Source organism: Tribolium madens, unplaced genomic scaffold, assembly GCF_015345945.1.
Source record: "Tribolium madens isolate multiple individuals breed KSU strain unplaced genomic scaffold, Tmad_KSU_1.1 Scaffold_96;HRSCAF=242;Tcas5.2_LG5, whole genome shotgun sequence".
In the NCBI taxonomy this organism is placed as follows: domain Eukaryota; kingdom Metazoa; phylum Arthropoda; class Insecta; order Coleoptera; family Tenebrionidae; genus Tribolium; species Tribolium madens.
The window spans coordinates 1,858,170-1,873,774 of record NW_025401068.1 but is presented as its reverse complement, the minus strand read 5'-3'; the positions used below and the strand labels follow the sequence as shown (position 1 = coordinate 1,873,774).

The 15,605-nt window shown below is 28.8% G+C and overlaps 1 protein-coding gene across 3 annotated transcripts in view; it reads right to left on the bottom strand.

Annotated features, from left to right (window-relative positions):
* The window catches only part of LOC123012469 (tyrosine-protein kinase transmembrane receptor Ror-like), a 51,752-nt gene extending 43,366 nt beyond the window's left edge, over positions 1-8,386 (bottom strand). Inside the window, exon 1 of one of the 3 annotated variants that reach the window (XM_044410413.1) lies at positions 8,130-8,386. In XM_044410413.1, the coding sequence (XP_044266348.1) occupies positions 8,130-8,178 (49 nt within the window). In that variant the 5' untranslated portion in view covers positions 8,179-8,386. The remainder of the gene's footprint in view (positions 1-8,129) is intronic. The other 2 variants (XM_044410414.1, XM_044410412.1) reach the window with 2 other exon arrangements.
* Between the last annotated feature and the right edge of the window lie 7,219 nt (positions 8,387-15,605).

Below are 15,605 nucleotides of genomic sequence, written 5' to 3'. Positions count from 1 at the left end.
AAACACCAAATAAGAAATGTGCCATAAAGACCGGGAGCTGTTTTGGACAGAACAAGAAATTTGTATTTGTATTGAAAGTCCATCAAAAAAGCTTGTGTGTAGCAATGGAAATAATCCCGCATTTAGTGTTTGATACACAGTTAGTTAACCATTTTATTTTTAATTAAGTTTTGATGAATGTATAAAGAATTCTCGTTTGAAAAGCTGGTTTAAAGCACGTGCATTAGACGCGAGTAGTTATCTAGAGAGCCAACAAAATTAAAAATTTGTTTACAATATCATAATTGTTTTAAATATTTTGTCGATTTGTTAGCATAAGTCACTCGTGTTTGACAACCTCCTGCATGCATAATTAATTTATTTCAGGCGATACTCATCCATCAAGAAACTCATCCCACAAACTTATTTTTTTGATCAATTACTATAAGCATTTATTTTCTCAAATATTGAGCAATAAAATCTCCGTAAAATCCGTTCAGTGGGATAAAAGATTAGTTTTTACACAGCTTCAAAAAACACATTGTCAATCTTAGATTGACAGCAAGATACTGGACTACTGTTAATTGTATTTCTTCATTTAACTATTTCCTCTATCAGATGACCTGTAACGCAATAAAACTGTGAAAGAGAGAATTGAACAAATCTCATTTGTGTTTATAGCTGAAAATAAGCCTTTTCTCAATTGCTGAATGCTTTGATACGACTAAAATCGCCTATAAAAGATTAAGACTGTTTAATAATCATGATCTTAAGCAAGATTTACAATCGCTAAACGCTTCCAATAACGTAATTACATGTTGTGGACGATTTGTTAGTCGTAAATCCACAAGCAACAGCATTAATTAATGACATTCTTTCGAATTATCAGCCTTAAGGTGTATTTTCAATTATCACAGCCGCTCTTACCAAGCATTAAATGCTCGAGTAAATTATTAAAATTAGCTATCTGTTTTAAGCGATCAAAATTGAATATTTTCCAATAATAAATTTGTGATAACGGAAGTTACTACTGTTATATTGCAAAGGGAATAAATTAACACAAACAGAATCCAAGTTCTAATTAGCAATTTCACGAAATTCAGTTGCATATAGCATGTAAGCTTTGTGCGCATTACTCAAAAGCCCATTTTCTTTTGTCAAATTAATTACACTAACTCTTTCACCTAATAGGAGATCGATCCAGAGAAAATTGCTTCATGAATAAAATTTGTAAAGTGATTTTAATTAATAAAATACATTCTGAAACTATTTAAATTGATTTAAAGAATCATAATAATAAATTTTAAACCAACGTAGGTAAATATCAAATTAATTAATAACAAAGCAGAAGTAATTTGAAGAGAATGATAAAAGGTTCAAACCACTCCCTCTACAACTTTTTAGATTGCAGTAGAAAATTGCATGTTTTCTTGCAATTTCGTGCAGTTCGTTTTCGAAGTTCGTAAATCTAACAATGAAAAAAACACTATTAAAAAAGTTCGGTGTTCATGTAATGTCCATGTGATGTAAACAAGGATTTTGAAAATTTAAAATTCATACGAATGCAAGCGTTTAATAAACCTTTTCGATTGTGGATATAACCAAATAAATTGCCTGCACTGTAGACTACAAATGCCATCTAATTGTGTACTCAATATTGATTGTTTCGTTTTTTTCAAAATGTTATCACATAATTTAATAAGTTAATCAGCAGCAAAACTTTAATTGATATTATTTTCCACCCTAATTGCAGAAAAGAAAGTGGCCAATTACCCCTCAGAGAGGTAAAAATTTTATCTCTTAAGGAAGTAAAAATTTTACCTCTTCCATAGAAACGGGAAAACATGCTGCTAAATACAGGGTGTTTCAGAACTCGCGCCCCAGAGAAAAATGCTAAGTAAGATAACATACCAAGAACATGGAAAAATGTATAAAAAAAATCTGTTAAAACATTTTGACATAAGATACAAAAGTTTTGCCAATAAAAGCCAGAAAATAACGTTAAACATAGTTTAGGTTACAGCTTCCTTCCTTCCAAAAGAACATGGAAAATTATTTTTCTAACAGAAAATTTTTTCTTAAATAAATACATATGTGTGCCCCAGTTTTTGAGGTAGCAAAAAGTATTTACAATTAACGTAATTAACATAGGGTGGCAAACATATAGATTTTTGTCATTATAGATGTAATTTAATTTTGTTCTGAATGACATTAATGACACTTTTTGTGTGAATCGGCCTTTAAATTAAAGATGCATTTAGACTTCCTCAACAACTTACTTGATGCACATTAATATGAAAAAGAGTATAATTCAACTCAGTTTCATTTCATTGTGAGACATTTTTTTTCTGTTGTTAAAGGAATAGGATTGTTATTTATAAATTTACGATATTGTCAAGCAGGTACGATTTCTCGCTGAAAAATATCACTTGTTTTACTCATTATTTTGTTGTGTTGAAGGCAGTAAAAAGTGAAGGTGAAGCTTGTTTAGCATTTAAGGAATTATTCTTAGCAATTCTCTTAAATAATTGTTCCTTTTTAACTTACATCTCTTGAATGCATCAGTTTTGTTTGAAAAATAAAATTAGTCATTAACGTAATGTAACCGAAAAAAGCCCTTTCAGAGATAATCATGTCATAAAATGTGAGTAATTTAAAACTGAAGACATGAAAGTTGCTTATTATTATAGTTAGTCGAACATTTTAATGACAATGTTCTATAAAGAAGAGTTACTAGAAAGCTTAAATTACCCACCGACAAAAAATTTAATTATGTACAATCTCAGTGTACCAAATCATGGCACGTAACATGCAGGTGTCGCTCTTGATCTTAAATATTGACTTTTTCATTAACTCATCAAATACCTGTACACAGCCTATTATTTGTCCTTGAATGTGTAATAATGTTCAATAACGAATTTTAGAATGGATATCCTAATCCTTGAAAGATAAAGTGATGAAATTCATTCAAGGATCAAATAACTCCATTATTGTAAAACCTTTGAAAAATTCATAATCTTCAGAAAGCTCTATTCTTGCTATTCAACTGAGCCAAAGAAATTACTTCGAACAGTAATCAAATATTTTAGTGTTGTTCCTGATTCGTTTAGTGAGATTAGACAATCTTCAACTAATTTTTTTTTCCTGTGGTATCAACTTTCTAACATTTTCATAGGAACAATTAATTTCATTGGCTTATCTGAGTGAGCGTAAATTTATCAGACTGGTGGTTCACGTGTCAGTCACAAGCATAAATGTAATTTGTTTTGTACTGTAAATTGAATATATTTTATAAAATTCATCGATTCAACGACAGTCGAGAGAAGGGAATTCAATAACTTCTCAAAGTCTGGACTACATTGGACAGGTAGTAACCTATCAGCATACTTATTAGCCCCTAATGACGCCGCAGCAGTGTTATTTTACATTTGATTACTTTCCCAACACATTAGGTTTGTTAACAGGTCTAATAGATTTGTTTTTAAAATGTTAAGTAACTGATAACGCAAATAAATTAAGGTATTTTAGCATGAAATAACAGTAAAAGATTCATTGCCCTAAAAAGGATAAACAAGTTATTTTTTTCATTACATACCAATAAAAAATTTATCTGAAAGAGTTTTCAATGTTGACGTGCCAACAAAGTCGTCGGGGCACTAATTGGCTGTTATGACAAAATCAAGAAGCAATTAAGTCCAATATTCAGTTTTTGTATCACTGCAGGATAATATTTCTTAAGCAACATCTTAAAATTGATTTAATGACTATTTCCGGTCACCGCTCACTTTGTGAACACATCAAGATTTAGGATTTTGACAAAAAATAAATTCTGTTAAAAGATTGGAAAACTGTATCTATAAAAATTTCCAAGTTATGAGGGTTTAAAGTTTGCACATTGACTCTATTTATTGCTGTTGGAAAAATAATTTTCCAAGTTTTTTTGCTACAAGCTATTAGAAGAGGAAACAAGGAAACTGAATCCTAAATTGTAAATCTGTTTCATGTTATTTGTGACTTTTATTGGTAAAATTTTTGTACCTTTACTAGATAATTATAAAAAAACATATACAAGATCATTAGTATCATTAAATTGACAAAAAAAAGTAAAATGTCAAAATTTTTTGACAAAATTTTTTAAACATTCTATGTTCCTGGTATCTTATTTTACTTGAAATTTTTGAAAAGTCTAAATTTTAAGTTTAAAAATCGAAATTCTAAGTATTTATTTTTAATTGGGAATGTCAAGTTTGAAATATGGAAATTGCTAAGGTTATCCAGAATTCCAAGTTTAGGTATTTAAAAAAATCAAAATTTTGGATTTGAAATTGAAAAAACCTTTCGAAAATTGTGACTAACCCCCGTTTTAGGACTAAATAAAGTGTCACTTTATTATAAATAATATTGCGGTAGCCAGACAAAAACAGATTTTTTCAGTTTTTCAGTTCAATGACAGTTTTGAAAAATTCATATTAACACATTAGTATTGCGTGTATTCAGAATAAATTTTATCTAACAGAGTTTTATTTGTTATAAGCTTTTATTTAACTTGCTTAGTTATCTGGCTGTCTGTCTGCACGAAATCTTGCGAATCAAAGTTGAGACAGTTTCTGTCATCCCAACAAACTAAAATTGCAAAAAAAAAACAAAAATAAAAAAACAAAAATCCAAAAAACAAAAAATACGAAAAAACAAATAAAAAATATATAAAAACCACTACAAAAATAAAATAAAAATCAAGAAAATTAAAACTTAAATAATTTATCAAAACAATAGGTAAAAACAAAAAAATATACTATGTAAAGAAACGTTTTTTACAAATAAGCTTTTATTAGAAAAATGTACTAATAAGTAAAAAAAAATATTTTTTTTCTGTCAAAGAACAATAATTATGCAATTAGTCTTACTGTTATATCCGCTCCCAAAGCTTTTATAAATTTTAAAATCTTAATGTGCAAGCAAAATATTCTCTGACAGAAAAAAAAATACATTTTAGTACATTTTTCTAATAAAAGCTTATTTTTAATAGAAGTTTTTTTTATATATTTTTTATGTTGGGACTAAGAAGCATCTAGTCAAGGGCAACCCAATTCTTGAAGCAGGAAAAGAACCTTTTTGTGACAATGTTTAAAAAAAGATCTCGAAAGTATTGACTTTCATTACAATCAATCCACTTTTACACTGTAGAAAGGTTTTTATCAAACATACAGAGTGAATCAATATTGACTTCTTTATTGTTGTAGATACCTACTTAAAAAATGTATGTAAAAAATTATTGAAGGCTTTCAAATTCCTTGCGTAATATTTCAAAATTTATTTGAAGTTATGTTGAGCAGTTTATAGAAATATGAAATAATAAATCAGTTTTTTATTTAAAAACCCTCCTTCAGAAAAGTTTCAATTTACAAAAAAATTGAAAACGTGTATTCAAACTCTTAATAAATTTATAAATGAGATGTCATATTTGTTCTTTATCGTTTCTACATTGAATTAACATGACTTTGAAGTACATTCTCTCAAACTTTTAACAATTAAATGAAACTAGAATAAGTTTTCAAATAATTAAAGAACTTATATTCCAACTGAAATGAACAATTGTCCTCATACGCAGCAGATAACTTGAAACATAAAGTTTTATTATAGTCATCGTTTCCTTATAAACAAATCCGATTGTAAATAGTTCTTTGTAATTATCAAACTGGTCAAACGTCATTATTAAATGATCATAATTTAACGCACAATCTATGCAAGCAAATTTTATATTACATCGTACAATTTTACATGCAATAAATTACAAACCGCTATACACCGATTGTAATGCTATAGCAAATACATTCAGAGAAGTTGTTCAGCACCGTTGTAATGTTCGTGACAGTATCGCTGCAACAAAATATGCCTGAACACTGAAAAAAACACTGCATGGAACACGCGAATTCCGTTAAGAAAAATTTCATAAATTTATGAGAAGAGCAGATGTTTCGAGTCAAAAATCCATCAGTTTCTGATAAATGAGTCACTCTATCTAATAGATAACTGTCCGAATGTTGACATTGTTCCTGTTTATTGTGTACAAGCCTAATTATCCATGTGGAAAAAATACACTTTTCAGCACTAAAAATGTAATGTTTGATAAAATGTTAGTGAAGCGGAGGATTTTCAGTGTTCTATTCATTTCAGCCTATTTCAGTGCACAAATGAGACAGAAATCGGCTTATCACTTTTCCCCATATATAAATATTTTTGCATATTTGTTATCAACAATAATGGATCAGTAAATAGGATAGACAATGAGTTTATTGAGCAAATAGATGAATACCAAATTTCCTTGTCTAAAATTGTTTCAGTAAATACATCCATTGAAATCCAGTGTTTGATTCTGTTTATCATCTTGGCTCTAATTACGGGATTACTGAAGCTTTGTGAAGGTAGGGATTGTAGCGGTTTCCATGATGTAATTTTATCAATGCATTGAAATATCAAGATTTGGTCCTTATCTTTTCATTTCTTAAATCGAAAATTTACTCTAGAGCGATTCTGAACCGGTTATTAATGATTTTGTGAAGGTTATTTCTAACCTTTCATCTCTATAATCAAGTACTAATTTCAGACGTAATCAGTTCGAGATTGATGAGATTTGTACACAAACAGAAACTTATTTCGATTAGTTACTCTCCAAAGCACGAAATTTTCTCACTCATTCTTCCCACAAAATTAATTTATTATCATTTTAAAAACTTTCTAACAAGTAGCTCGTGTCTTATTAATTCAAGTGAATTGTTCCAATCGCTTACTACAACCCACGCCTAATAAGTGTTGTGATAGCCAGAGCTTTTCGAAATCCATAAACATACAAACTGATTACTTAACAGTTGATATAATTAAGAGGTTTTACGAGGCGGAGATGGGCGTCACTTAATTATTAAATATTATACACCTGTAGGATAATGCAAATTAATCAATGCAGAAATACTCAAGAATGTATTACTGTCTTGGACAAAATTATCATTTGTACAAACTATTTTTTCAGAGAACAAATAAAATTATTTTAAAGGTCAACAATGATAAAGTTTTGTAAGTTTTGTAATTAAACCACTATAATAAAACTCTTTTAATTAAAAAGTGGAGCAAACAACCACTTGACAATACATGAAAAATGAGAAATATTACTTAGATAAGCAATCAGCACTTATTAATCAGAGTATGAATTACCGGAAATAATAAAACAAAATTTTCTTTATTAATCTAATGACAAAAAATAATATTTGTTTAACGCTTAAGAATGACCACAGATGCAATAATTACATAATTATTATTTATATTCTCCATTTAAGGTTGTTTCATAATTATCACATACCTCTAATACAATTTCCAACTGCAAATATTTGTAACATTTCAGCATTTGTAAATGATAAACAAATTGTAACAGCTGCCAAGAATCGATAAATATTCAACCGAATAAAAGTCACAATTTCTGCTTTCTCAACTTTAAGGCTATAGAAATTTAAATTTAATTGTTGTCGCAATTTGAAAGTGATTGATCTTTCTGTTAATATTTTTAAACAAATTTTTGGTAAGTAATTACGAAGGCGTTCTTTTTTTGTACTCCGGAACATCGCATTTTTCTTCATTTATTTTTTGTCCTTCCATTAAATAAACGCAAATTTTCTCATTTTCAATTAAAAAAAATCTATAATTTGATTTGGTTGTGAAAACACTGAATTATTTTTCTAAGAGAAAAATATCTGGTTCCGTGTATTGTATCAATTGACCCGGAAATCTAATATTTTCAATTAAATGAGTATCATATTTTTAATAAATATTTTTTTATTGTTCTTTCTTTGTGTCTTAACATCAAAACGGGGATAAAGTTTTGACAACCAAAAAATTTGGTCATGATATAGGTCGCCACGAAATTTAAATCAAAGCAAACCATTCCGGAAATGAGAAAACAACAAAAACAAATACTTTCAGCAAAGTTTAATTCTTTTTCTATTGACACGAGATTAGTAAGAATTCAACATCAAATCAAATTTTCCGACTGGATAAATCAGTAAATAAAAATAAATGTATTTATACTTATTGCTTATCACAAGTTTTCAAGGAAGAGTGTTGTGATGGATAAATCGTAATTAGAGTTAAAATAGTGTACTTACCGTCCGTTTTTTCAACGACCCTTCTTTTGGAGCCCTTCCTGTTGGTCATTTTCACGGGTAAAGCACAGAATCCGCACGAGTCATGATGAAAATGTGTAAGAAGTAGCCCGTAAACAGAGTGCGCGCGCGAGCTTTTCGTAAGCACGTTTCAGAATGGAGCTTTTCAGGACATGAGTTGAAAGCTACTGAATGTAAAGAGTGCGCGACAAACCACCCTGAATGATGTTGATGATGAAATTGCCCCACTACTCTCCGCGAGAGATGAGTGCAAGTCTAGTGATCGGACGAGATTTCACTATACTATAATATTGACCGACAATGGAGAGTCTGTTTTCGATTTGTTGCTCTCTTATCGGTTGGTGTTTTTAATTAGGGTCGGCCTTTAGATTTCTGTGTTTACGACAACGACTGCGGTTTACGAAATTGGACTTGATTCGACGACAGTTATGTTTTTCGTATCATCGATTTTTAAAAAGTTTTCGATTAAGTTGCTGCGATTTTCATTCTAAAAAAAATATTAAATTAAATTTTGCGGGAAAAAAGAAATGCACAAAACTATAAACCACCCTTTTTTTCAAAGTTTTATTCTTAATTAAGTTTTATTCTTAAGAACACTAGTTTACAAATAATAACTTGTTGAATATACCTTTTATCAAATTATTATTTTTGTCTATTTACCTTTAATTAGGTAAATAAAAATAATTGTTAATTTTTTTATCATGTCACATTTTTTAATGTTATCTGCTATCTGCACAAATGCCTCCGATTTAAAATTTATTTGAAATTCAAATTGTTACTGAATTATTACCAAAACAAAATTATCACCTGATGTGTCTAAATGAGTCTTAAAATACATTTCATTGACTCGCATTTGGACTTGTTTTCTATAAACTTAGGCAGCATGAGTGACGAACAGGGTGAGCTTTCATCAAGATCTGAAGGGTTTTTAAAAATGGGCAGAAAAGTTTTTGGGCCAAAAAAGTAGAAAAAACAAAGTAAAATAACTCATTTTTAATTTGTTGTTTGGTGATTTTTGTTAATTACATATTTCTTAAACGTGACATGGTGGACATTTTTAAATAATTTTTTTGAACTCAGTGCTTCAAAATCTAAATATAAGAAACTATAACTTTCAGCTAAGGTAATGTTGACATACTTTTTACAACAAGCATTTTACTTCAGCATTGTTGTAGCAAACCTTTTGTCCATTCTACTAATTACTGAATTATTGAATTACTTAATATACAGAGTGCGCCAGAACTCGCGCCCCAGAAAACATGGAAGGTAAGATACCAGGAACATGGAAAAAATATTTAAAAAATTCTAAATTTTGCACTTTAACACTGTTTATTTCTATTGACAATTTTTTTCAAACACTAAAAATCCCATAAGCCGCGGTGTTTTTGTCACTATGATGACAGCGACAAAAGTTTGCCCTAACTATTAAAGCGACAAAACGGATCCTAACTTTTGAAAGCATCTGAATCTAGTAGGTCTGCATCATCGGATTTACGTATTCATTAAGGGTGGTTTGCACCAACATTAGTTAAATTTAATCTCGGATTAAGAACAATTGTAACTATAATAATAACAATGGTTACTATGGATTCAATCCGAGATTAAATTTAACTAGTGTTGTCGCAACCCACCCTAAATTGTCTTACCGAATTACACTCAGCTTTTTTTTACGAAGAAAACTTAACATTTTTAATTCGAGTTTTGTTTCCTTTAGGCAATTTAACTCAAAAAACTGCCAGAAAAAATGACTCGTCCTACGGACTCGTAATTTTTTCAGAAGCAGTTTTTTTTCGTTAAATTGCCAGAAAACAAAATTCTCATTAAAATGTCAAGTTTACTTCGAAAAAAAAGCTCTCGTGTAATTATAAGTGAAAAAATAATTTTCCAAATATTTTTCGCTACAGGCTATTAGAAGAAGGAAGCTGTACCCTAAATTGTAACTCTGTTTACTGTTTTTGTGGGTTTTATTTACAAAATTTTTGTACCTTTAGTAAATAATTATAAAAAAACATAGACAAGATCATCAGTATCATTAAATAGACATTAAAAAAATTTCAAATGTCACAACTTTTTGACAGATAGAATTTTTTAAACATTTTTTCCATGTTCCTAGTATCTTATCTTACGAGCACTTGAAATTTTCACTTCCCAAGTCTCATTTTCTTTTGCTTATTTATGCAGATTTTCTAATCTTATTATGTCTTAAATTAGTACAAAAAAACCTCTTGTTTACAATGTTTACAATAAAACTTCAATTTTTCGACTTTTGAGTTGGTTTTTTAATACTGATTGTTTTAAAGTAAAATTTAAACTTTTACTGGTCGATTTGGTTTATTATTTAGTAAAAACACATTATTTTACACAAATAAACAAAATAAATGAGTTAGCGTCATGATAATTTGGCAACAATTTGGTGGCTGCCCCCAAGAATTTTTATTGATTATACACCATTTAAAGCTACGTGAGAAAACAAAACAATTCCTGTTTTTGTTGTGTATTTATTAAATTAGCCGGTATGGAATGGACAAATGTCCTAAAGCCCTTTTTTATTTTTTCAACCACTCAACATGTTTGATTTTTATATAGCACTCAATAATAGTATATTATATCACACGATATTAAGAAGACGAGATGCGTAGCATCGAGGGAAATAATAAATGCGAGGCTATAAAAAAATCTTCTCCTCCGTGTTTTATATAAAACACGGAGGAGAAGATTTTATAGGTATAGGTATTTTTTTCACTAATTGCACATTTATTACTCAGAAATACAAAGGTGCAGAATATAACCTTACTTAATGTGCATGTTACTTCAGACATAACATATCGTAATTCACAAGTATTATTTAATTTTTAATTTAATTAATTAATTTTTTAATTCATTATTTACATGAGTTATTTATTAACTGAAGTTGTAAGTATTATTTTATTCTTTTAATAAATAAAGTTGTCATTTTTTTTTACTTCTGCATCTATTAAAGAAATTTTCTAACTTCACAATGTAAAATATTTAGTAAAGTAACATAGAAACTGCAAAAAAAAAGAAAAAGTGTTAAAATTTTCCTTATTACCGGTAGTATTTCAACATGAAATAAACGCATTTGTTGTTTTGACAATTTTGACATAGACAGAAGGGTTATTCTGATGTTTTTAATGAGGAAGTTTAAGTCTGTTTAAGTCTTTTGATTTGATTTTGCAATAATTTTATCTCTAAATGCTTCCATTAATGAAAATGATTATCGACTTCTAAGAGAGAAAAACAACTTGACAACCTCACGACAAACTAAATAATGGGGCCTTTTACAACTAGGAGTGAAAAAAAGGATTTTAGTAAACCATTAATGAGGTTTTTCTAAATCCTTTTGACTTATTTAATCGAGAAAAAATATGAAACGGACAGTCATTGCACAAAAATAATTTATAAAACATTTTTTGAAAAGATTATTGATGAAATCCTTTAGGTATAAAACAGCTTTTTGTACCGTTAGAGAATTAAATATTCTCTTACACATAAAGTGCACCCAACATCATCAATTAGAGTCCTAAATCCTCTACCTGTATTGCAGATGTTATTCAGCAGTTCAACACTCCCACTCTTAGTACTTAGATTTTCCTGTATTTAGGTCAAAATTTATTACACGTATAAATCACCGGTTGCTATACTAAGCATGTAATACTTAAGATTTTTCATAATGATTTATGAAATGCATTTTCTGCAAAAGGTACTTTTCATAAAGAGGAATTTCTAATAAATATTAATAAAAAGAGAAACTGAAATATTTGCAAGAACTTTAAATAAAATGTGTTTTTGTAAAGATCAAACTTTGATCTTGCTCCACAGTGACTATACGAGTATGCATGCACGTAGTTAACAATTAAATATACCTACAAAGTGCATGCATTTAAAGAGCTTTCTCATAAACTAAACTAAAATCCCCAATAGTGCTTGCCTATTTAATTTCTATAGATTACAAAATTACTTTACTGTTGTAGATAATTTGCCAGTCAAGCCCGACAACCCTGCAGGAAACCGCAAATTCAGATCCAACTACAACCAAAGTAGCCTCTAGCTGCATGACATTGAAATATGAACCCGTACAAAGATCAGAGATTTCCACAGATAAACCCATCGAGTCATATATTCCATTTATTGTCACTAAAGCAGGTGTGACTCGACTTCCATATATAAAGTAAAAGGCCTATAACGCGTCATTTCTAGCTATATGTCAAAAAGTACAACCGTTATTGTAGTATAATATGAAGATATATTTTATGCGGCGGTCTTAATAATACTCATGACTATCACATAAAGATATATAGGGTGCGCCAGAACTCGCGCCCCAGAATAAAAATTTAAGTAAGATAAGATACCAGGAACAAAAAAAATGAATAAAAAATTGTATCTGTCAAAAAAAATTGACATTTGACATTTTTTATGACTAGTCAATGAAACTGATGATATTGTATATGTTTTTTATAATTATTTAGTAAAAAATTGCCAATAAAAGCCACAAATAACATTAAACAAACAAATTAGGATAGAGCTTCCTTGTATCCTCTTCTAATAGCCTATAGCAAAAAAACTTGGAAAATTATTTTTCCAACGAAAATAAATAGAGTCAAAGTGAGAAATTTAGACTTTCGTAACTTTGAAATTTTTATAGATAAATTTTTTTTACTATTTTTTTTTCATGCATTTTTTCTCTGGGCGTGAGTTCTAGCGCTCCCTGTATAAGACAAGAAACTTCAAATCATGTTGTACTCAATGCATGACATTATTTTTCTAGTAATTCCCCATTTTGGGCAACACATGATGGAACTTGGAATAAATACAAGTAGGTAAGTACTTTGGAAGTAGTCAAAGTTTATACTTGCTACTTCATATTGTTACACAATTTAATTATTTTATTATCAGATGATAATTCCAAATTATGTCAGTGTTTTTATTCAAAACAAATACTCCTAATAATGAAAACACTTTAAAAATTGTAACAATTTTCCACTCAGTTACTGCGTAATTAGATACACGTATACCCGTAGTAATTATTAATGATTTAAATATGACAACACTTTGTATTAAGACAGATATTACAGTATAAATCAATTATTGTTAATTTGAATTATAGCAGTGATTTATTACTTATTGCTATCGCAATTATATCCGCATTTCAGCGAAATATTTTTACTTCTTAGAATAAATTCAACTTTTTTCAAACAATATAAATATTCAAATCCCGAATAATTGACGTCAAGTTGCTCCACAAACTCCTGAAAGACTGCGAATAGAGGTTATAAATGGCATAGCGTAGGTGATAAAATTATAAACATAATTTTTAATATTGACGATAATAAATATTAAAATAATTATTAATTTTCAGGCGTCACCTTCACATTTTCATTTCACTGTACCATAAATAAATGGGAACAATGAAATTACTGAAATTTATGATATGTCAATATAGGTCATTTGCTTTTTTGATAAAAATGTTGCTATCACATGGGTGTACATATAAAAAGCATAGTTTATGATGGAGTGTTAATTATTTGTTTGAAAGAAATGAAAAAAGTACATAATTTAGCATAACGAACCGAGAATGCAAACAAATTGAATAAATAATAAGAGTTATTTATTAAATTTATTAACATTTGCTCAATAGGAGAGAACAGTTGGTTGAAGATTTATTAGGAACTGAACCTTCCAAACGGGGGCCTTCTAAGGCAGTTTAGAAACTACATTTCATGGTATGGGCAGGTCACCCAGTGGTGGAGAACCAGAATAAGAACGTCAAAAAATAGTCAAAGAGAAAATAAAAAGGCGTTAAAAATACAAGGTGTCAAACATATGTATTTATTTTTCTGTTTAAAGACAAATACAAAATTTACTCCTGAAAATGGATCCTAATGAGTTATTTGTTCGCCCTAAAAGCCTTATTTAAAGTTTACTTCCGACAAAGCCAAAGAATACCTCACAAAATTTCGTTTTACACTAGTATTTTTAAGAAAAAATTTTGACACAAATGAAGAGATTTTATATTCTAAAAATCAGAAACAAATAAAAGCAAATATAGAAACGTTTATACAGATAAATAGAAAGTTAAAGTTAAGTTATTTAAGGTGTAACATCACCAGCCAATTAAAATCAATTGTAACCGTCTTTGGAAAAATTTTATTAGCATCATTAGAATTATTTTATGGACAGACACTAGCTATTGGTAAAAGTGCAATAAAAATAAATGGAAACAAACATAACAGTTCTTTTTCAAAATCTTGAAAATTAAATTAACAAATAAGGAAGTGTTCTAATAGCTCTTGTTAATGCATATTTTGTAATTATCGTTAATACCTTGTAAACAAACGGAGATAAATAGTTTCCATGTTTAATTAAAATAGAATTTCAAAATAATAATGTAAATAAAAAATTACACAAAATTATTACTTCTCTTATTTGTTTGTTGAAACTTACAATTATTCAAAAAAGACAAAATCTGTTTTTGTCAAGTACAGCGGCGGACACCGAATTTTGCGTATCAAATTTATATCAGTTAAAAAAATGTCATTGTAATCCACGCTTTATTGTAATAATGATAGACGTTTGAAACTAAAATTGGAAAGTTTTAGTTGAGATTTATTTTTAGCGTAGATTTTCCGAAAGAATAATGCCAGCAATACGTGTTCTTATACAGGCTGCGCCAGAACTCGCGCTCAAGAGAAAATTTTCAAGTAAGCTAAGATACCAGGAACATGAAAAAAATGTTTAAAAAATTCTATCTGTCAAAAAATTTTGACATTTGACATTTTTTTATATCTATTTAATGATACCGATAATCTTGTATATGTTTTTTTTTACAATTATTAAGTAAAGGGACTAAAATTTTGCCAATAAAAGCCACAAATAACATAGAACAGAGTTACAATGTAGAATATAGCTTCCTTGTTTCCTCTTTTAATAGCCTATAGCAAAAAAACTTGGAAAATTATTTTTCCAACAGAAATAAATAGAGTCAAATTGCAAACTTTATACCCTCATAATTTCAAAATTTTTATAGATAAAATTTTTTTAACATTTTTTCCATGTTCCTAGTATCTTACCTTATATGGCATTTTTCTCTGGGGCACGAATTCTGGCGCACCTGTATAAGTTCAATAAATTATTTTGATTTGTTGTCATTTTTTCTTTAACTAGCAGGATAAAAATTACAAAAACCAAAAGTGAGGTTAGTTGCCTAAGGGCTGTTTTTCATTTTTATGTCAGTCGAATGACAAATCGTCCAAAATTCCGTGTCAGCCAGTGCACCTACGGGGTGAATATAAAGTATGGAACCAATCGTTTTTTTTAATCATTTGCCTCCTATAAATTAAAGTACTTATGTAATATAAAAAGTATGATCGTATTTTATGCGATTTTTTGTCAAAATTGCAATTTATGTAAAAAAAAAATAATTGAATATAATGTAGATAG